The sequence below is a fragment of the Acinonyx jubatus genome, chromosome D4, assembly GCF_027475565.1.
Source record: "Acinonyx jubatus isolate Ajub_Pintada_27869175 chromosome D4, VMU_Ajub_asm_v1.0, whole genome shotgun sequence".
NCBI lineage: Eukaryota > Metazoa > Chordata > Mammalia > Carnivora > Felidae > Acinonyx > Acinonyx jubatus.
In genome coordinates this window covers 68,438,781-68,462,818 of record NC_069391.1, presented here as the reverse complement: position 1 = coordinate 68,462,818, position 24,038 = coordinate 68,438,781, and the positions used below count along the sequence as shown (strand labels likewise).

The 24,038-nt window shown below is 37.1% G+C and overlaps 3 protein-coding genes across 9 annotated transcripts in view; 1 reads left to right on the top strand and 2 right to left on the bottom strand.

Annotated features, from left to right (window-relative positions):
• GKAP1 (G kinase anchoring protein 1) overlaps positions 1 to 2,087 on the bottom strand; it is a 93,695-nt gene extending 91,608 nt beyond the window's left edge. Inside the window, exon 1 of the mRNA XM_053205212.1 lies at positions 2,067 to 2,087. The gene's annotated coding sequence lies outside the window, so the exon portion shown is untranslated. The remainder of the gene's footprint in view (positions 1 to 2,066) is intronic.
• Positions 1 to 21,036, top strand: part of LOC113596113 (translation initiation factor IF-2-like) — a 38,516-nt gene extending 17,480 nt beyond the window's left edge. Inside the window, exon 5 of the mRNA XM_053204265.1 lies at positions 20,154 to 21,036. The gene's annotated coding sequence lies outside the window, so the exon portion shown is untranslated. The remainder of the gene's footprint in view (positions 1 to 20,153) is intronic.
• The window catches only part of KIF27 (kinesin family member 27), a 98,118-nt gene continuing 78,542 nt past the window's right edge, over positions 4,463 to 24,038 (bottom strand). For 5 of the 7 annotated variants that reach the window (XM_053205199.1, XM_053205202.1, XM_027048107.2 and 2 more), the window contains 4 exons: positions 22,649 to 22,855; positions 21,091 to 21,289; positions 17,482 to 17,646; positions 11,142 to 12,878 (listed from right to left, as the gene is read on the bottom strand). In XM_053205199.1, the coding sequence (XP_053061174.1) occupies positions 12,394 to 12,878; positions 17,482 to 17,646; positions 21,091 to 21,289; positions 22,649 to 22,855 (1,056 nt within the window). In that variant the 3' untranslated portion in view covers positions 11,142 to 12,393. Of the gene's footprint in view, positions 4,950 to 8,514; positions 9,648 to 11,141; positions 12,879 to 17,481; positions 17,647 to 21,090; positions 21,290 to 22,648; positions 22,856 to 24,038 lie in introns of those variants that run through there. The other 2 variants (XR_008291223.1, XM_053205203.1) reach the window with 2 other exon arrangements.

Here is a 24,038-nt window from a genome sequence, read left to right as displayed (position 1 = left end):
AAAACAGTATGGAGGTTCCTCAAAAAACTAAAAATAGAACTACCCTACGACCCAGCAATTGCACTACGAGGCATTTATCCACGGGATACAGGTATGCTGGTTTGAAGGGACACACACACCCCCCATGTTTATAGCAGCACTATCAACAATAGCCAAAGTATGGAAAGAGCCCAAATGTCCATTGATGGATGAATGGATAAAGAAGATGTGGTATATATATACAATGGAGTATTACTCAGCAATCAAAAAGAATGAAATCTTGCCATTTGCAACTACGTGGATGGAACTGGAGGGTAGTATGCTAAGTGAAATTAGAGAAAGACAAAAATCATATGACTTCACTCATATGAGGACTTTAAGAGACAAAACAGACGAACATAAGGGAAGGGAAACAAAAATAATATAAAAACAGAGAGAAGGACAAAATAAGAGACTCTTAAATCTGGAGAACAAACTGAGGGTTACTGGAGGGGTTGTGGGAGGGGGGATGGGCTAAATGGGTAAGGGGCATTAAGGAATCTACTCCTGAAATCACTGTTGTACTATATGCTAACTAATTTGGATGTAAATTTTAAAAAATAAAAAATAAAGTTTAAAAAAAAGATACAAGAGGCACCTTCTTGGGGTAGCCTTCCCTTACCCCTGAAAGTTAAAAGCCATTCCTCTATACTCTCATAGTACCCTCTATATTTTTATCAGAGCCATTATATTCTCCTTTATTTTGTGAGCCCCATTAAAGCAGGAACTTGGCCTGTTTTACTCACTCGTATGTCACTACAATGCCAGGCTCATTGTGTACATTCAAATGGTCAAAATGTTATTGTCTGTCCTTCCTCAACATACCATATGCTCTTTGGTGGATGGGTCTGTGATTTATTCACCTTTTTTTTTTTCCTTTAGCATTTAGCATTTAGCGTTTAGCAGAAGACCTAGCCCATAGAAATTTGTTGAATAAGTTAGCTTTTTCTGCATTATCATTAATCTTTAAAATATACACACTGAGGACTATATAGAAATATCCTCATAATACAGAGAGATGGGGTGCTGAGGATTATTCCTTTTGTGTTTTACTTAAATAGGAAAAGTACATGTGAAAGACCTAAAACTGGAGATTACAAATGCCAAATTACCTAGCTGTGCTCTATGATCTTACCACCCTTAACCCAGATGAACAAAATAGAAATAATTCTTGAGGAATAATTTTAAAATAACCAGCTAAAAATTTATCAACAGAAGCAACAACAGGTTGGGATTTCTGCTCATTTAGTCAGTTTGTATGGGTAAACATTACCTAAAGCCCTTGATTTGTGGTATGGTGTATTTCTAACAATCAATGGAAACCAAATTATCAATATACAAAAATCAGTTGTATTCCTATACGTTAGCAATGAACAATCTGAAAAGGAAAGAAAGAAAATAACCCCAGGGCACCTAGGTGGCTCAGTCGGTTGGGCATCCGACTTCAGCTCAGGTCATTATCTCATGGTCCATGAGTTAGAGCCCTGTGTCGGGCTCTGAGTGACAGCTCAGAGCCTGGAGTCTGCTTCTGATTCTGTGTCTCCCTCTCTCTCTGCCCCTCCCTCAGTTGTACTCTGTTTCTCTCTCTCTGTCTCTGAAGAATCAATACATGTTAAAAAAAAATTTTTTTTAATTAAAAAAAGGAAAATAAGTCCAGGGGTGCCTGGGTGCATCAGTTGGTTAAGCTCAGGTCATGATCTCGTGGTTTGTGGGTTCAAGTCCCGCATCAGGCTCTGTGCTGACGGCTCAGAGCCTGGAGCCTGCTTCTGATTCTGTGTCTCCCTCTCTCTCTGCCCCTCCCCCCTCCCCCCATCTCTCTCTCTCTCAAAAATAAACATTTAAAAATTATTTTAAAAAAAGAAAACAAGTCCATGTATGGTAGCATCAAAAACAATAAAACATTAAGGATCAGATTACCCAAAGAAGCATAAGACTTTACACTAAAAACTACAAAACATAGTTGAAAGAAAACAAGATCTAAATAAATGGAAAGATAGCCCATGTCCATGGATTGGAAGACATAATACTGTTAAGATGATAGTACTCACCAAATGGAGCTAAAGATTCAATGCAATTCCTATCAAAATTCCAACAGGCTTTTTTTTTTTTTTTTTTGCAGCAATGCATAAGCTGTTCCAAAATTCATATGGAAACTCAAGGGACCCTCAGATAGCCAAAACAACATTGAAAAATAACAAAGCTGGTGGACTGACACTTCCCAACTTCAGAATTTACTACAAAGCTACAGTAATCATTATAGTGTGGTACTAGCAGAAGGAAAGACATAAGCCAATGGAAAAGAATCAAGGGTCCAAAAACAAATCCAAACATCTGTGATCAATTTTCAACAAAAGTGCCAAGATAATTCAATAAGGGAGAAACAGTTTTTTTCAACAAATGGTGCTGGGACAACTGTATATCCACATGCAAAAGAATGAAGTTGGATCCCTATCTCACATCATACGACAAAAATTAATTCAAAATATACCCAAGATATAAATGTAAGAGCTAAAACTATAAAACTCTTAGAGGAAAACATACATGTAAATCTGTATGATCTTGAAGTAGGCAATGGTTTCTTAGCTATGACAACTAAAGCACAAACAACCAAAGGAAAAAATATAAATTGGATTTCATCAAAAGTAAAAACTTTGTAATACAAACGCAACTATCAAGAAAGTGAAGACAACCCACAGAATGGAAGAAAATATTTGCAAATCATAAATCTGATAAGAGACTTATATCTAGAATATATAAAAAACTCTTACAACTCAACATTGAGGAGACAAATAATTTTAAATGGGCAAAGGTTTGAATAGACATTTCTCCAAAGAAGATATGCAAATGGCCAGTAAACACTTGAAAAAATACTCAGTGTCATTAGTCATTAGGGAAATGTGACTTAAAGCCACAGTGAGATACCACTTCACATCTGTTATGATGGCCATAATAATAATAATAAAAAGAGACAAACAATAATAAATGTTGATGAGCTGGTCCTCATACACTGCTGGTGAGAATGTAAAATGATACAGCTGCTGTCAAAAACTGTTTGACAGTGTCTCCAAAAGTTAAACAGAATTACCACGTGACCTGGCAATTTCACTCTGAGGCAATACCCAAGAGAATTGAAAACATATTCACACAAAAACTTGTACACAGATGTTCATAGCATGGTTATTCATAATAGCCCCAAAGTGGAAATAACCCAAATGTTCATCAGCTCATGAATGGATAAACTGTGGTATATCCATACAATGGATTGCTATTCAGCTGTAAAAAGGAGTGAAATACTGTTACATGCTGCCTGAGTGAATCTTGAAAACATTATCCTAAAAAGGCAAAAGCTAAAGGATACGTACTATATGATACTGATATGAAATGTCAAGAATAGGCAATTCCAAAGAGACAGACAGTAGACTGATAGTTGCCAGGGGATGAGGGAAAGGGGAAATTAGGAATGATTGCTAATAGGGAAAGATTTTCTTTTGTGGGGGTGGGGGGGATGAAAATGTTCTGGAATTAGTATGATTGCACAACATACTAGGTATACTAAAGACTATTGAATTGTGCTCATTTGGAATTATACCTCAATTTGAATTTTTTTAAGTGAAATGTGATCCTAAACTTGGAAAAACATCATAAGCAATTGTGAGCAAAGCAGTAGATCTAGAGCAGTTTTCTATTTATGGAAGGGCAAAATGGCCCTGAAAAATTAGTGCTCTTGCCCTCTCATAAAAACTGGTTGGATGTGGGGGCTCCTGGATGGCTCAGTTGGTTAAGCATCTGGCTCTTCATACCCACCCAGGTCATGATCTCACAGTTGGTAAGATAGAGCCCTTCGTGGGGCTCTGTACTGACAGCGTGGAGCCTGCTTGCGATTCTCTCTCCCACTTTCTCTGCCCCTCCCTCATTTGAGCTATCTCAGAACAATAAGTAAACTTAAAAAAAAAACCGGTTGGATATGATTTGTGTTCAGATACAGTTTTTGATGCTTGCTGCTTTTGAGCATGTGTACCTTTGGTCAATTGAAAAGCACTTTTTATGTCTGTGAGTTTACAGCTTTATGTGTGTACCTGGCTCAGAAGCATATTTCCTTCTAAAAAAAACCTCCTTGGAGCACCTGGATGGCTCGGTAAGTTGGGCATCATTAGTTGGGCGTTTGCTCTTGATTTTGGCTCAGGTCATGATGTCATGGTTCATGTGCACAAACCCCACCATCAGACCCCATGCTGCTGCTTGGGATTCTCCCTCTTCCTCTTTGTCCCTCCCCCATGTTCTCTTTCTCTCAAAATAAATAGACATTAAAAAAAATAAAAATAAAAAACCCTCCTTGATTCTCTATTCCTTACACTGCTTTATCTTCTCCATAGTACTTATCATTGGAATGTAAGTTCCCTGACAGGGCTAGAGTTTCAGCTCTGTCCTCAACAATAATAGGTTAGTTAGTAGGAAGCACTAAGCAGGAAAAATGCTTTATTTATAAAATAAATACTATGGAAAATTTCAATCTGTTGTATATAGATGCCCTTTTTGTGATGTTTTCAGAATACAAGTAACTTCCGTTACTGGTTCACCCTTTGGAAGAGGCACAGATCCTTCCCCACATAAGAGTTAAATCCCAGGACGCTGGCCCTGGTTCTAAGCGGTGTTTTGGTTTGCTGTGGCCTGGGCAATTAAACTCACACAATCAATTCCTTATACCTACTTCCCCTTCTCCTGGGAGATAGTAAACTTTGTAATAAACCTTAATGAGAAGACCTCAGTACCATTGAAGGTAACTCTTCCAGGGAAAGTGTACATTAGTATTCTTCCCTTCTGATTTATTTGTTCACAATCCACTAGAATACTTCTGACTGTAGGTTCCATTACTCTTCAAGTCTTGGCCTGTTCTTTGATTACTTGGCTGTGCAGGTCTTGGGTGCTCTGATCTAAAAAGAAACAAAATATTCTGTAACACTGGCAGATACTTGCAAACTGAGGGGAAGGAGCTTCCCTCAAAATGCATATGAAGGAGAGACCACCATGGTAATGTCAGATTTAATTCTAATCTGCTTCTTGTATATAGTAGCCAAGAGCATCAAATGCCAAACAAAGACTAACTTTGCTGTTAATTTGATCACATACTTATACATGTACCCAAAATTAACTTACTGTTTTAGTTTCCTTGAGGGGAAAATTTGAGCTTAAAACATCTTTGTGACTACCAAATGGAAAACATTCTTCTCAGTTTTAAGAAGTTACTTTCTGCCAGATTTCATTAATAACTCACAAATGTAATTGTTACTTAATAAATCAGGAACAAATAGGCAAAAAAAAAAAAAACTGGTGGTTAAAAACCCAGTGAAAACATACTCTTTCATTCATAACTCAAATTGTCATGAAGCACTTCTTACACCTATAAAACAGACTCAGCCAAGTCTTTAAAATATTTTCTTGGGAGAATAGATTTCACATGAAACTTTTCCAGAGAACACCATTGTTTCAACTGTTGCTAACAAATGTAACTAAAACTCTGATAATTTGTTTAAAAATATTTTAGGATATATGTATAAGATAAGCAACCACATTTGTGCTAAAATGTCCCACTTTGACAGCCAATTCTATGGAAAACCTACTTATAATTCCATCATAAACATATATGATGCTTTAGTTTTCAAAGTGCTTTCACGTATTTGATAAAGTAACAGACTATGTGCCTTATAAAATTAGCAATTTCCCTCCCAATTAATTTAATTACTTTGAGTTGCATTTGGTAAGATTTTGATTTAAAACACAAGGGAGTGATTCATAAATTGCTTTTTTTTTTTTTAAGAGAAGGCTGGTGTTTCAGAAAAATATTATTTAATGCACTCCATTAAGATGTTAACCTGAGTCATTCTGGTCATGTTGTGGTTGTATTTTACAATCGGTGACACCTGGTACTAGCTGGGAAAATGTCCAGTGAAACAGATAGGCTTAGCTCCAGGCTTCAGATGGAACAATTCAGACGCTGCCCAACCCCCAGTTTGATAGGGATTTCAAAAGGAGATCAGCCTCTCAGTATATAAACATGTTACCCTGTTCGCATTCTTCCCATCTAGAAAAATCATGCTAGAGAGTAAAACAAACAAACAAAAAACTTTGACCATTTTAATACATATCATTTATTACATAAGTCAGCCAAATTCATGGTGGACAGTGAAATGCCACTGCAGACCACAAACAAAAATGAATAACATCAATTCAGCCTCTCAGGCAGGCCAATAGCTGCCGGTTTGTAATCATGAATGGGAGTCTTTTATCCAGAGGTTTTTCAGTAGAAACATTCGAGGATATTTTAGCAGACAGAAAAACTAAGCAAAATGGTTACGTGTTGTATAAAGATAAATCCTGGCAATTTTGCCTACGGTGTTTGTTTTGGCATACTATTCATGGCTCTTCAATGGTAAAATCGCTTAACTTTATTTTCTTTGGTTTATGTCTTGGCTGTTGGAATCTATCCAAAACTGTTTTTTGTAATTCTCTATTGAATAGCTCCACAATTTCCATCCTATCAAGGATGGCTTCTTTTATATAATCCTGAATTTTAGCAATCATAGGAAAAGGAACTGGTGTAAAAACTGGGATGTATATTTTCAACTGGCAAATTCAATACTAACTGAGAGTATTCTTCAGGGTTTAGAGATAGCCGAAGATTGAAGTTAAGCTTTAGTGTTGTTGCCAGAGAAATAAAATATATTCTCTCAACATATTTTTTAAAACTCTTTTCTGGTCTACAGAATGCTTTAAAATAAACCTTTTTACCTAGTGTTCTTATCAGAGCTATTTGAATCCTAGAACATTATGGGAAATGAGGGTTAAGTAAGCCGTAATTGTCCTATAATTTGTTGTTGATAATTGGGGGGGAGGGTCTAAAAAGTGGTTCTTTTAAAAGACTTTCGGATCAAATAAATTCTAACAATATTTACTACTTTGCATTTAAAAAATGATACTTCCCTTTGTATATACTGTAATAAGCTTGAAAACACATTAATACAGTATACAAATATTGTTTTAAAATACATTTTTCTACTTGAATTACACAAGTATTAACTAATAAATGGAGTTTTAAATTTCCAACAATCATAAGTATGAAACATTTTTTTTTAAGTTTTTTTAAACATTTATTTATTTTTGAGAGACAGATACAGACAGAGCATGAGCAGGGGAGGAACAGAGAGAGAGGGAGACACAGAATCCAAAGCAGACTCCAGGCTCTGAGCTGTCAGCACAGAGCCTGGCGGGGCTCAGACTCATGAACTGCGAGATCATGAGCTGAGCCGAAATTGAGTCGGACCCTTAACTGACTGAGCCACCCAGGCACCCCTGAAACATTTTAAAAAATGTTTATTTTTTTACTCTTCTGTTGTGAATGAACTTGTTCCTTGGGCATATAAGGATCTTGCTCAGTATTAACAGCCTGTGAGATTGTTGTATTTTTCTTTTAAAGTACTATAGAGGGGACACCTGGGTGGCTCAGTTAAGTGTCTGACTCTTGATTTTGGCTCAGGTCATGATTTCATGGTTCATGGGATTGAGCCCTGTGACAGGCTCTGCGCTCACAGCGTGGAGCCTGCTTGGGATTCTCTCTCTCCTTCTGCCCCTCTCCTGCTTGCTCTTGCTCTCTCTCAAAATAAATAAACATAAAAAAAATAATAAAGTACTATAGATAAAACTCAGTAGAAGTGTGTATCACAATTTACCAGTAGAACATAATAGCTAAGTCTAAGTCAATACATTTAGACTCAATCATATTACACTGCTAGCATTTCACATAGGGGCTTTTCTCTTGACTCATTATGGAAATTCCTAGGGAAAAAAATATTAAAAGGGACAAAGAACTATGGAAAATATCAAAAGTCAATATTATAACATCAAATTTTTTTTTAAAGTTTATTTTGAAAGAGAAAGCATGTGTGAACAGGGGAGGGGCAGAGAGAGGAGGAGAGAATCCCAAGCAGGTTTCTCACCACCAGCACAGAGCACAGCCTGAGTGGGGCTTGAATTCATGAACCATGAGATCATGACCTGACCTGAAATCAAGAGTCAGATGCTTAACTGACTGAGCCACCCAGACGCCCCAACATCAAGTTTTTCTGAGCTTTCTTTTGATAATTTCTCATGTTCTAATTACCTCCATGTTGGGGTATTGTTGGGGTCAACACAAAGGTCATGATAAAAATCAAACACCATGTATACACTGCATTCCAAGAGCAAGGAATGCAGGCAGTCCCTCCTGGTGCCAATGACAAAGGGGTGCATTGTTTGTAGAGTATGTAAAACATTGAAACTTATGAAAAGTCAGCTTGCTTTTAATTGTCAGCATTGAGATAAACAATGACAGTGATAAAATATTCCTCCCCGCTGGGCAGATGCCCCTACTGCCCTTTGAAAACACTACTGCCCATATGAGCTCAAAAGTATTACATATCTAATGCACTTGAGATGTTTATTGTGGAAGGATCCATTCCCACATTTCTTTTCAAAAAAAAATTGTTTTTATTTATTCATTTTTGAGAGAGACAGACAGAGCATGAACAGGGGAGGGGCAAAGAGAAAGGGAGACAGAATCCCAAACAGGCTCAAGGCTCTGAACTGTCAGCACAGAGCCAGACACAGGGCTCAAACCCATGAACGGTGAGATCATGACCTGAGCTGAAGTCAGATGCTTAACAGACTGAGCCACCCAGGTGCCCACCTTTGTCTTCAATTTTTGAAAATATAAGTGTTGAAGAATGTGTTAGTACTAATGAAGGGAGCCTTTGGCCTGTTATAAATTTAAATGTAAAATATACATAGTTAATATTTTTTAATATTCCAGTGAAGTTGAGAGAAGAATGGTACACAAGCAGACACTGAACTTTCAGATATTGACGCACCAGTGTTTTAAGAGTCACATGTACCTAAGGGAATAAATGAAAGAGCAAAACGGGTCATTCTTGCATTTGATGCATGAGAATTTAGGTTGACTATAGAATCAAAACTCCCACTAAGGATGTGACTCCCTAGCAATTCATTCTAAGACTTACTATAAGACCTCTATTAACTTCTTTCATATAAGACACCTATTCTTTTTTTTTTTAAGTTCTTATTTATTTATTGTGAGAGAGAGAGAGAGTGCAAGCAGGAGAGGGGCAGAGAGAGAGGAGAGTGGAGAGAGAGAATCCCAAGCAGGCTCCACACTGCCAGCACAGAGCCCGAAGTGGGACTCAAACTCACAGGCTGGTAAAATAGCTACTCTTAAATAAGCATTTACCACATTATTGACCTGAACTAATACAAATAAGCCAATGACTAATGGCAATAAAGTCCACACTACTGAAGATCATTTGTATTTTTGCTGACTCTTCGGGCAAAGTCCATAAAGATATGAAGAACAGAGGGACCAAAAATCAAAACAAAAACATCACAACCAAAAAACCCATTAGCAAAAGAAAACAAATATTAAAGCACAAAATCACCTTCATTGATATTCTCGCCACCCAGAATTCCCATACTTATACGATTCTCCAACTCTGTTACCTGTAACATCTGATGTTACAGAAGGAACTAGTACTTTACAGAGGCAAATATGTTTCCTTCCAAATGCTCTAAGTGGAGAAAAACCTGTAATGAACAAAAAAAGAAAACCACACACATATTTTATATACACTCTAAAAAGGCAAATACAGTGACAAAATTGTTAGACTAAGGAAAGCATATGACTGAGTAAAATTTATTAGTAGCATTTGTTAAAAAATAAGTTTACTTGCCTTGGGGGAAGTGTCATAATTCTCCTTTCCTTTGTGAGGGCACTAAGCTAGAATGACATGGAAGTTCACTTCCAGAACATATTTATTGTTCAGGACATTACTTATAGGTATGTGTTTGTGTAGGTACATGAAATCTATTATAGCATATAAAGGATATATGTTTAACCAAAAGGAAGAAAAATTGTACCTTTCTTATTTAGAAGTCAGTTCACATTTGCATTATCAAATCTAATCACCATTGGTTTGATATAAATTTTTTTGCTTTGTTAGTGCTTTTAGAAAATACTTATCTGCTTTTAGAAAATACTTTTATGTTTCCACAGGCAAAACAAGTATATGTCAATTTCTTAGGGAAGCAAGATTCCAGAGTTAGAATATATTCTTATATGAATAATTTCTAAATCATTACTTAATTTATAAGGAATTTACAATTAGGACCTTAATTAATAACTATGCATTCATTAATAAATATATCATTGTTGTGCTTTGTTAAGGCACTGGCCTTTGCCATTATGTGTGTGTGCATATATATATATATATATATATATATATCACACATATATATATATTACACATACTATATATTGAGTATATATCCTACAAACTAAAGGCAAAAAGAAGAAACTAGCTTAAAACCAGAATCTGACTTGAAATAGTCTCTGCTTAAAATATATTTTCCAAGTTAGTTTGTAAATTCCTTGTCTAAAGTTGTTTCTCATTGGGCCAATATTGGACATTGTGGTAAGTCCATTCCCAGGTAAGTCCACAGCAGTCTATTTAACCTACATTTTTTTTAATGTTTGTTTTTGAGAGAGAGAGCAAATGAGGGAGGGCAGACAGAGGGGACGCCAGAGGATCTGAAGCAGGCTCTGCACATTCAGAACAGAGCCTGATACGAGGCTTGAACTCACAAGCCATGAGACATGATCTGAGCCAAAATCAGATGCTTAACCAACTGAGCCACCCAAACACTCCTATTTAATCTACAATTTAAATGAATTTCAGTACCATGCTTAAGAGATACACAAACTATTCACTGATTTAGAAGTTTGTTTTGTTTTGGTTTTCTTCTCCTCTAGGAACTGGTTTTTAGCAATGAGAACAAGGAACCCTACTCCCCAGGGCCTAGAAACCAGAAAAACAAAACCATAAGTGTTTGAGCACAAAGGGACAGTTTGGGTCTTAGGTAAGAATGCGTAGGGTCAATAACAACAGAGGAAAGGACAAAAGAAAAATATTAGTAGCAGCATCACATAAGAAAAACTGGAGTCAGCAAGGAAGTGGGTGACTCTAATTGAGTAGACATCCATAAGTCAGGGTGGTTTTACTACTGCCCCACCCAAACAGTAATTAGTTTAAGAAAAAATTTTATTTTACAAGTGAAAATGTGGAAAAGTAACACAAATGACAACAGCAGCAACAAAAAGTAACAAAATACCTCTGGTCATTATAATGGGATGTTTTCGTGATTAAAAAGTATGATGAAAAAGTACAAACCGTTTGTTGGGCCAATCAGTGTTCAGTTCTTAATTCCAAACTGAAGTTTAGATTATATAGTAAGATTTAGACTAAAAAAAATCATCAAGAAAAGTTTTCATTTACATATTTACAGTCCCAATGCAGTCTGGTCTGCCTGTGTGCATGACCTGACCTAGCAGGCCGTAGAAAAAAATCTCCCAGTAAGCCCAACGGATCATTAGCTATAGAGCCTCTGGTTAGACGTCAAGTTTATAGTCATACTCCCTGTGACCAGGTATCTTTTCCTTGAAATGCTGTAATGCTTTATTGTTATTCTATTATTGCTTCCCTGTGGCAAGGAACTGCATCCTTTCCCCCAAATCTAGTAGCCTAATGAGATATATGTTGAATAGACAGGGTGGGAGAGAGACGAAGACTTACATTCCATAATATTAGCAAACCAACAATATGACATTCTGAAAACAATCTCAGAAAAAGCAGAGAACCATGTTTAAAAAGTCAAGACTGATCACCTAACCTATGTGGACACTGAGGACCTTAAATTAACTTTAACCATAAACCTAATCAATTACCTTCATCCACAGACTGCATTTTGGCACAGATTTTCAGCTATGCCAAAACATATGCAGCAGGAGACTCCCCTGCTCATAAAGCAATATTTAACTGCATCTCTCCAAAATAACAAGCACATATTTATATTTGAGAATGATAATAATATGAACTTGTAAGATATAATTAATGTATTAAAACATACTTTTATATTATATGGCAATATACATTTGATGGATATTTTAGTTTATAATCCTACTTTTATGTTTTGTTCTTTATATATGCCTGGAGAGAAATTTTAAGCAAAGTTATAAGGGGAAATATTTAAATATTCCATTATTTGATACTATGGGAAAACGTGTTCATTTCGTTATTATGGAAATATCTGCAAGTCATTAAAACTCCCCAAATATACCACAGAAGATACACACGTCTATAGTATATAAAATGATTCCTTCCTTCCCTTCTTCCTTTATCCTGAGGGAAGAACTAGTGAGCATAAGCTTTAATTTCTAACAGGTTAGAAAAAGGAATCTTACACCTCTACTAAATTGAAAATTGTATTATCAAATGCCTATGTTTTAAAGTCACTCGGCTTCCTAGCTACTTCAATGGAATCAGGAGTCATAGATCCAACCCCAACTCCAAGACTGGAACGCCGTAGTGATAGTTCCAAGGCAGAAATCTGACGTAACTCTTTACGACATAACTTTACAGATGTGACACCATGAAGCTGTCCTGCGTTTCCCACTGGCTGGATTTGGGGTGATGGTCGACTGTGAGATTTTATGAAATGATACTCGTCTATTTCTTTTTTATCCTCATTGTTTAGCAAATGCCCACTAGTGGGTGCTAAAGAGCTACAGATTGGAGGTAATTCCGGGGCCTCTTCCAAGAGCTTCTGAGGATTCAGTTGTGTTCTTAAGCTGCTTGTTGAACTGTCTAATTCTCTTTCTCTTCCACTTAACGTTATACTTTCAGTTCTGGATGCCCATTTTAATTCTTCTGGAACCATGACTGCTTCTTCAGGGTTCAGGACTCCATCTCCAGCATCACGATCTTAAAAATAACCCAAAAAGCAAAAAAAAAAAAAAAAAAAATTAGAGATTTCCTCAAAAACAGGAATTTTAATGATATCCTATTATTATCACTCAATATAAATGATGTCTTTCAGATTAAAAAACAATTTTTTAAATCTTTATTTATTTTTGAGAGAGAGACAGAGTGTGAGCAGGAGGAGCAGAAAGAGAGGGAGACACAGAATCCAAAGCAGGCTCCAGGCTCTGAGCTGTCAGCACAGAGCCCGACACGGGGCTCAAACTCGTCAAACTGAGAGATCAAGACCTGAGCCAAAGTCAGATGCTCAGCCGACTGGGCCACCCAGGCGCCCTTTAAGTGACTTCTTTAGACAAACAGAAGTGTGAATACGAATTATTATTTCACTTATAGACATTTTGAATGTGAATAGCTGAGAACTTTTAATTCATGGAACAAAACTGAGAAACAGTCACCTACTGATTTTGTTTCTCCTTGGAAACACAGGAGTACTTTGGGCCTCTCTGGTGCCCTTCCATGCCTGCCCTCCACTGGGCTTGCCACTGTGAACCACAGTCCAAACCTTGGCTAAGTGAAGCCAGCATTGGAGAATACTGGCTCTATGTCTGGGGAATCTTTGGGGACATGGCATCATGTGTGTGAAAATCTAATCTTGGTTAGAAGTCCCAGCATGATGGCAGGGTTATGCTCTCTCAGGGTATTCTGGGGATCCACCATCAAAATGGAGGTGACAGTGTATCTCCTCAGTGGGGATACCCTGATGGAATGACTGACAGGAGTGAGTGAAGAGATCAAAGCTAGAGGTCTTCAAATCAAAGAACTATCTAATATCAAAGATAAAAATTTACTTAAAAGAAGTCCATATAGGCCCTAGACCTAATATGATGAAAAATGCCAACTCTAACATACACTGGCATGTGATTAGTACTTTTTGTCCTATGAATACCAAGTTTAAAAACAGAAGTTGCACACTGGCAGCTTCCAAGCCAAATCTGGCCCACAGACGTGCTTTATTTAGCCTATGAAACAACATGTGACCCCAACATTTTATTTTTATTTTATTTTTCCTTACTGTGTGTGTTTTATTTATTTTTGTTTTGTTTCTTTGGGGGGGGTTGGTTTTTGTTTTGATAATTATTTTTTCTTTTTAACCCCAACATTTTCAATTGGAAAGTTACATATAAAAATATAGATTTCTGAGGCACCTGGGTAGCTTAGTCGGTTGAGCATCTGACTCTTGATTTTGGCTCAGGTCATGATCTCATGGGCATGATCCTGCGTCAGGTTCTGCACTGTGTGTGGAGCCTGCTTAGGAGTCTCTCTCTCCCCCTCTCTCCCTGCCCTTCCCCCGTGTGCTTTCTCTCTCTCAAAATAAATAAATAAACTTAAATAAAGAGACTACTATCAAAAACCAATGAACTGAATACCAAGCCAGCTATGTATTACGGAAACTGAGTACTAAATGTATAATACTTTTTAGGGAATTCAGAATTTGATATATTTAAATTGCTGTATTTATAATTCAAACAAACCTTGTTTAATGTCATTATATTAGAGCAGCATTTTGAGATAGGATATATACAGTACAAGCTATATCTCAAATAGAATTCCAACTGTAACTTTTTTGACATTTGTATGGGGACAATACTGAAAAGAATTATGCTGTTAATGGTTGTGGGTAGAATTATGGGTGATTTTTTTTGGCTTTGTCTCTATATTTTCAAATTTTTCTACAATAACTATATTACTTTTTAGAGCCAAAAAAATAAAAGTATTTAAGATGTTTCTAGGGGTGCCTGGGTGGGTCAGTCAGCTGAACGTCTGACTTCAGCTCAGGTCATGATCTCATGGTTTGTGGGTTCGAGCCCCACATCGGGCTCTGTGCTGATAGCTCAGAGCCTAGAGCCTGTTTCAGATTCTGTGTCTCCCTCTCTCTCTGCCCCTCCCCCACTCACGCACTGTCTCCCTCTGTCTCAAAAATAAATAAACATTAAAAAAATTTTTTAAAAGGTGTTTCTAGGTGGGACAGCAGGTTAGCTGAACTAATATCTTCAACATTGCTATCAAGACTACCTTTTCAGGGCATCTGGGTGGCTCAGTCTATGGAGTATGTGACTCTTGATCTCAGGGTCGTGAGTTTCAGGCCCACATTGGGAGTAGAATTTACTTAAAAATGGATAAACAAAAAAGACTAGACTTCCCAAGTAAGTTGGTCAGACAGGTGTCATCACTTTATATATTTTCAAGATTATTTAACTTTTTCAAAGTTTTTTGCATTTGTCTCATTGAAGAGCAGGACGAGGATCCAGGACAAGGATTAAAGCTCTATAACACCATACCACACTGGCATTTTAAGAGATGTCTAGTTGACTCAGTAATATAAACATGGGACATTGAAACACTAAATACCTAATTTCAGATATCTCGAGTTCGAAAGTGGATTTTTTTAAAGCTAAAATGGCCTTATGCTGATTGTTCTGTTTGCTACTTAATACCTGTTTCCATTTCAAATTTTTATAAGTCATGTTTCAAGTACAAGGTTCAGCTATATAGTGCAGGCAGTATTTCAAGTAAATGTTTTAATTATATCAGTACCTCTCCATTACTACCTTGAAAATAAAAAAAATGTAGTCTCTCTGGCAGGATCTGCATGTTTGTATCCCATTTCTATCTACAACAACTTTTATCCTAGAATATTGAACCAGGGGTCGTAAGACAAAAGACCTTAGACCATGTTCTAATTACTGTTGTGTCTGTAAGTTACTTGACCTAAGTTTCAATTCTCTTCTCTAAAAATGGGATTAGCAGACACTGGCCTACCTTGAGTTTGAGGGTTGAATGAACTACTCATGAAAATGTCCATAAATTATAAATATCATAAATATAAGGTAGCATTAGAACTACTTGTCTAAGATATTACTGTTTTAAACTTTAAAGCTATGTTAATTCTGCTTACATTATATATTCAGCATGTATCTTTTCATTATGCATATATATAACTTTTCACTGGTCTCTTTACAATCTTGTTGTACCCATCTTTAAGTGGTCTTCTTTACAGGTGCAAAATAGGTGTGTGTTCCTAAAAGGTTGTAAAGTCAACTTTGCATGAGCCATACTTGACTTATTAGAATACTTTCTCTAAAGGAAGGCTAATTCTTTTACGAAATGTAAAATATATTATTTTAGAAATAGTGATTCTTCTCTCATTGGCAGACTTGAGGAGGGTATATTTTAATCATGGCACTTTCTACTTTTGCAAGATTTTGTATCATTTCATTTAGGAAGGTGCTACTTCTACATAACTACATACAATTAGGCAAGAAAGCATCTTTGTCTCAACAGTGAGTTTTATTATATTTTTGAATTTCAAGAGGTCATGGTGAAAAAGACCTGACTGATCTTAGAAATATACACAATATACCTTTACTTACAGTATTCACTATTTATTTTACATTTTTGTGATAATCACAACACTTAATTTACGATAATATAGGAAACAACAGCTACCTTAGATTATAGGGTTATTTTAAGTAAGGGGATACAAAAGCCCATGGCACATGACAGCCAATAAATATGTGACATTTCCTTCACACATCTACATTTGTTTCTTCGTTCACTTCCCCTGTGATTCTGTGGCATCCACAGATTAGACAATTTAAAATTTTTAATTCAGTATATTAATATACAGTGTTGTATTAGTTCTAAGTGTACAATACAGTGATTCAACAATTCTATATACTGCTATGTTAAGTGTACTCTTAATCCCCTTTACCTATGTTACCTATCCTTCCACCCATCTCCCCTGTGGTAACGACCAGTTTGTTCTCTATAGCTAAGAGTCTGTTTTTCTGGTTTGTCTCTTTTTCAAACATTTGTTTTGTTTCTTAAATTCCACATATGAGTGAGATCATATGGTATTTGTCTTTCTCTGACTTTTTTCACTTAGCATTATACCCTCTAGATCTATCCATGTCCTTGCAAATGGCAAGATTCCATTCCGTTCTTTTTTATGGAATATTTTATGAATATTCCATGGTATATATGTATGTATATATTTATATATATATGTACTGGACACTTGATATATATGTACTGGACACTTGGGTTGATTCCATAATTTGGCTAGTGTAAATAATGCTGCAAAAAACATGAGGGTGCACATATCTTTTTGAATTAGTATTTTCAAACTTTTGGGTAAATACCCAGTAGTAGAATTACTCGATCATATAGTAATTCTGTTTTTAATGTGAGGAAGCTCCCTACTATTGAGGAAGTCCACAGTGGCTGCACCAGTTTGCATTCCCACCAGCAGTGCATGAGGGTTCCTTCCCCGCATCCTCACCAATACTTGCTGTTCCTTGTGTTGTTGATTTGAACATTACATATAGTTCCTGACAGGTGTGAGGTGGTATCACCTTGTGGTTTTGATTTGCATTTTCCTGATGATCAGGACTAGACGACTATTTTTGTTTACCGAGACCAATACAAGTTAAATATCGAATTCTAAATAACCACATCAATTGGAAAAGGCTAAACTCCAAGTCAGTCACCAAATACTAGATACACCAAATACTGTCAGCGTGACAAGTAACACTAAAGGTCTTACGTTCAGATGGTACTTGTTGCCGCCGAACTGTTTCCCCTACCAATTCCTTAAGTTTCTTCTTAAGATCTCTGCTAGTTTTCTTATAGAAATAAAGGTCTTTTTCCAGCTGCTGGATTTTATCTTCATATGTTTTGAAAGTTTCCATAATGCCTTCCCCCTCTTGCTCTATGAAATAGAAATTTACACTTCAAATCAGTTTAAAATAAATGGCTGAAAATTATGTTCTAACATAGTTTCCAGACTATACTTAATGAGTCAGAAGTATGTTACCTGTATCTGGTACCTGAAAGGATTTGTTTTCAGCTACAACTTGGATTCTTCTAGCCTTAGTCACCTTCTCCACCCTACCCCCTATCAATTACCACATTTTCACAATTCATTACTGCTTTTTGAGTAGCACTCACTAGATTTATCCTTAGAACAGCATAAATAAGGTGTTTTCCATTAAAAGTTCATGTTTGGAACCTGTCCATCAGTTGCATCACTTAAAGTTCCTATCAGGAACTGTGGATGTATGGAAAGTCATAGGCTCAAGAAATCTACAGCCAAGCCTCTACCTCTAAAAAAAAAAACTCCAAAAACCTGTCAAAAGAGACTACAGAAAGATTAAATAACAAAAGCAAATACCCATACAAAAAGACAGGAAAATAGCATAAGTTGTAGTTTATGCTACAATATAACTTAAAGCTTCTAATTAATATTTATGAATGTCTAATAAACTGTCCCTATTGGGTATGTTTTAGAATCAGTAAAACCTAGTTATTGACCCTCTGAAAATAAATACTTTCCGACCTAGTTTTTCCTATTGGTAAATTTACAAAATGGTCCTACTGTTTGTAATGATCCTTTGTTGTAACTGGCTGTTTTGAAAAATGTGATCTAAGTATATTGGATATTTTAAATTAACTCATTATCTTGTATTTAAAAGTACTTTAGGGGCACCTGGGTGGCTCAGTTGGTTAAGCATCTGACTCTTCAGCTCAGGTCATGATTTCACAGTTCATGGTATCGAGCCCCGTGTCAGGCTCTGATTCTCTTTCCCTCTCTCTGCTCCTACCCTGCTCACTCGTGCGCTCTCTCTCTCTCTCTCTCTCTCTTGCTCTCTCTCTCAAAAATAAATAAATAAACTTTTAAAAATACTTTAAATTAGGGGTTCCTGGCTAGCTCAGTGTAGTGTGCAACTCTTGATTTCGGGGTTGTGAGTTTAAGCCCCATATTCAATATAGAGATTAGTTAAAAAAAAATATTTAAAAAAAATCTTTAGGGGCGCCTGGGTGGCTCAGTCGGTTAAGCGTCCGACTTCAGCCAGGTCACGATCTCGCGGTCCGTGAGTTCGAGCCCCGCGTCGGGCTCTGGGCTGATGGCTCAGAGCCTGGAGCCTGCTTCCGATTCTGTGTCTCCCTCTCTCTCTGCCCCTCCCCCGTTCATGCTCTGTCTCTCTCTGTCTCAAAAATAAATAAACGTTAAAAAAAAAAAATTAAAAAAAAAATCTTTAAAAAATACTTGAAATTAGGGGCGCCTGGGTGGCTCAGTCGGTTAAGTGGCCGACTTCGGCTCAGGTCATGATCTCGCAGTCTGTAAGTTCGAGCCCTGTGTCGGGCTCTGTGCTGACAGCTCAGAGCCTAGAGCCTGTTTCAGGTCTGTGTCTCCCTCTCTCTGACCCTCCCCTGTTCATGCTTTGTCTCTCCCTGTCTCAAAAAAAAAAAAAAAAAACAGTTAAAAAAAAATACTTGAAATTAATAACACCATAAATCAGGATCCTCATAAAGAATACATCTGGGCATCTGGGTGGCTCAGCCAGTTAAGCGTCAAACTCCTGATTTTGGCTCAGGTCATGATCTCACAGTTCATAAGATGGAGCCCCGCATTGGGCTCTGTGCTGACAGTGTGGAGCTTACTTGGGATTCTGTTGCTCCCTCTCTCTCTGGCCCCTCCCCTGTCTGTGTGTGCATGTGTTCTCTCTCTCTCTCTCTCTCTCTCTCTCTCTCTCTCTCTCTCAGAATAATTATTTAAAAATATTATATATGTCAACTTAATTTTATATACCATATTTAGTTGAAATTAGAAAATTCATAAATTATTAACATTTTGTTATGAAAAACTTATCCCAGCTATAGAAATGAATGATTTTTAAAATGTTCTTATTTGGCTATAGCGTGAGCTTTTGTGGTACAATGCATGTCACTTGAAAAATACATTAAAAATTCTAATAAGGGGTGCTTGGATGGCTCAGTCAGTTGAGCGTCCAACACTTGATTTTGGCCCAGGTCATGATCCCAGGGTCATGGGATCAAGCCCTGTGTCAGGCTCCATGCTGGGGGTGGAGCCTGCTTAGGATTCTTTCTCCCTCTGCCCCTCTCCTCCACTCTCATGTTCTCTTTCTCTCTCTCTCTAAAACAAAAACAAAAACAAAAACAAAACAAAAACCCCACAAATCTGTTAAAATATCACTTTATAGAGACTTAAGACAGAACTAAAATAAGGTAAGGAGAGCTGTTTGAATGAAGTGATGTATAGGATCCTGTCAAGGAAATCCTGTCATCAGACAACCACTTGCTAATTAACTGGCTATAGAATTAACTTAGCGGCACACTGCTTCAACACTCAAATTTATATATTTCCCAATTTTCTGCTTGCTCAGGTTGTTTCTCCATTGTTTAACCCATTTCCAGCTATAGACTCACAAGAATCAAGACTAAGCAGCTAAGCAGCCTGGATTGAAGCATTACTAGCATCGCCAGGCAGCGCTTCTGTTGCCATGGCAACTATGTACTGGCCAAATGCCAGGTAACATGAGGACCAACTGCTATGACTGCTCTTTCCACACCAGAGTTGATGGCTGAACTACTGTGCACTGATTAACAGTATGTGTCCACTGATGGTAGACTAATTTTGACCTAAGAAATAATCTTAATGCGTAAAACATACAACTAACTGAGAATTGTAACAAATATAACTAGAAATCTGACAAAGCCTATCGCTTTAATTTTCTGGAGGGAAAGTAATTTAAATATCAAGGTACTATATCCTTGGGCGACAGAAACTTTTCAACTGTGTACCACAAAGCTAGAAGTCATCCCACATTTGTACATAGAAAACAGACCAACAACAGGGCACCTGGGTGGCTCAGTAGGTTAAGGGTTTGACTCTTGATTCGGCTTAGGTCATGATCTCAGGGTTCATGAGATCGAGCCCTATGTCAGGCTCTGTGCTGGTAGCGTGGAGCCTGCTTGGGATTCTCTCTCTGGTCTCTCTCTGCCCCTCCCCCATTCATGCTTGCTGTCTCTCAAGATAAATAAACTTAAAAAAAAAAACAGACCAACAACAAACTGAGGGGGGTTCTTGTGTGTAGCACTAGGGACAGGCAGAGGGATGGCATTTCAAGCATGAATAGCCCTACATCACAGTCAACTCTCCCCATGTGTGGTAACCCAACTATCCCCTACGTGTGGTAAACATGCAAAGCACAAAAACAAGTACAAGTCGTAACTATTTATTCATGTTTGACTTTTCATGTTGGAGTTTTCATTAATCAAATTCTGTCCTATCTTTCTTTCCTAGCCCCTCTGACACATCATTTTTCCACAACTGACCAGAAGGGGCAGGTACCTTTAAAATGATGTAACAGCAGCTGCAGTTTTTGCTCATGTTCCTTTTGCTGGAGAGTCAGTCTCCGGTCGCACTGCAATTTCAGATGTTCCAATGCAGATTCCAACTCACGAACCATATTATCCCGCTCCAGAATCTTCATTTTAACTTCTTCATTCTCTAAGTGTAGTTTCCGTTCAGTTTCTCGCAAAATGACCACCTAGCAAAGAAATTTTTTGACCTTTTAACTTTGTCTTAAATAGCCTAATATAATAAGCTACTTCTCTCAGGCTACCTAAAGAACTCCCTTAGTCCCCATGGAATAACTAAGCAAATGCTTTATAACATACCCACAAAATAACCCAATAGTCTTTTGAGTTTGTTGGGATTCTGAACTGGTTACAAGCTTCATTTTAAATATAATGTGGCTCTATCACCCCCTCCATCATCTCTTAGACATGGTCTCTGCAGTTTATATTTACAATCCTATAACTATTTCTCTAGTCTAAGAAGATAACAGGAACCTAAAGACTCTTGTAACATCCAGGTAATTCCCAGTTTTAACTCCAAAATGGATGTTATAAATAAGTAACAGACTTTTCTGAAACCGTAAATACAGAGTTCAGTCTCAGACTGTGCATTTAGTCCAATGGGTTCTTCTCTGCACTGCTGTGAAGTGAAGATACTTCACAGAACTCACTAATGTAATGACCTTCTGTCTAGAAATACTCAGGTTCCCAGGGTCAGAAAACCCACTGACCTTAACCTGGGTGCTTTGGGTTAAGAACCTGTGCTCTAACCTGTGAGTTTCTCTGTATCAGAGCCTCAGACAGCACCACACCATTTTTCTGCCCTTCGTACATGTGGTGATAAGGATGCACTCTGATCAATGATAGTAGCTTACTACTGACAGTCATTATTCAAGAAGAGGGCTGTGTATAACATTTCCATTAATTTTTTCATCTTTATTTCACTTGTCTAACAGAACTAGAATTTTATCTTAAAACTCCAGTGTTTTATTTTTCATTAATTGTCTGATATTCCTTTACACTGAATATACCTTTCAGAGAAAAGAGTTATCTGTTTAACACTTCATAATATATACCTTAAGAGAAGACATCATTCAGGTTAATGCTAAAATCTACTATTATCTTCATTTCAGTTCACAGGTCTGATGATAATGTACAGGTACAACCCCCCCCCCCCCCCGCCCCCAGCAACGAAGGAAAGGGAACCCAAAGTTGGAGGGCCCTTGATTTTTCATGAATGCTGAGCAGCAACAAGCAAATCTAGAAAATATCCAAGAAATAGTAACTGAGGAATAGAACTTGAATTCTTCGGTTTTTAAAACTATTACAAAAAGCCCTTCTTTCAAAAGGCCCTTCCAACTTTAAGAACCTCCTGAAGTTGGACATGCACAAAACTTTCAGATGATTACACTCAGTACTGAGAATGGGAAATCATACTTCAACGGTATTTATGCCATCAAATTTTTAGGCCTTTCAATTTCTTAAATGTGAGACATATAAGCATCCTGACCCACCCTTCTATAAGAAAATCCTGTCCCTCAGGAACAAACCTTATTGAAATATCTGAAAAGAATAGCTCTAATCTCAATGGGACTCAGGCAAATTAGTTTTTCCAAGACATTTGCTTCACTACAAGAGAGGTTTTGGAATGAAGCTCTGAGCGAGTTCTGGCGACTCCGGATACTTTCATTCTTGTATTCAATTGCAGCTTCCAAAGCTTCAATCCCTTCTTCAAGTTGGAAAAGAACATGTTCTTCCTAGATATAATAGAAATCACCCATTTTAAATGTAATACTACAACTTGGACTTGGTCATACACTAAGATCTCAACTATGCTATCGGAGTCTAACGAACATTACCATTTGTCTACTAAATTTTAATAACGTTTATCGAGTGCCTGCAATGCTACACAATGTATGTGTATACACACATATATAAAACATAGAATCATTGAATCCTTGCAATAAACTTTGTGTAGTAAAATGGAAGAGGCAAAAGCTAGCTGAGTTATGAAACGTCCCAAGGTCATACGGCAAATGCCAATAACCAGGAAATACACTTGAACAAAGCCTCAGCCTCCAGGACCAGCACTATTGCCAGGTGTCTCCTTCCACAGCTCCTAAAGTGTATATTATGCGTCCGAGAGATCTGGATACTCCCTAGTATCCCTTCAAAGAGCTATCGAAATAACAGACTGCCAGCAGGGAAAGAAGAAATAGATTTAGAATAAATTATTAAGGACTAGTCATCAGAAGAGAATCTCTTAGGGAGAAAAGATTATGGCATAAAAAAAAAGTAGTGAGAATTTAAGGACATGAAACATTTCATAAAATTCCTATGAGATGTCATTACGGGGCAAACAAAGGCATTAAAAATGGTGGTGGTACAACTTTTTTCATATGCTAGAGAAGATTTCCTTCGTAGGAAAAAAGAAAAACACAAAAAACCTGATGAATCCCTGTCAGTTCTTTGGACTATCCAAACACATAATATTTGGGAGTGTCCAAATTTCTGGCAAGAAATTATTTGAAACTTGGTGAGACTTGGATAAATATTTCTGTATACCTGTATGTGTGGTGGAGGGTTACCACAACTTTGAGTTCCTTGAAGGCAGACCATCTTGTCCATACTCAAGTCCTTACTGCCTGGCACAGTACCTATCATACAGTTTAAACTCAGTAAGTATCTGCTGAATGAGTTAATGAGGAAAAAGGAGAAAAAAATATTTTCATATGTCTGATTATGTGATCGAAATATTTCTTTCCACTCCTTCCCCCAGCATTTCAAGAGAAAATAAGGTTAATATTTCTGATCTATCTAAAGAATAGACTGACTTTCAGAACTCCTTTTCTGGAATCCAGGGAAAAGGTATGTAATAACTCATTCCAGTGTGAGGTTGAGTAATACTTATTAAAAAAAATTTTATAAAAAATCTCCTGA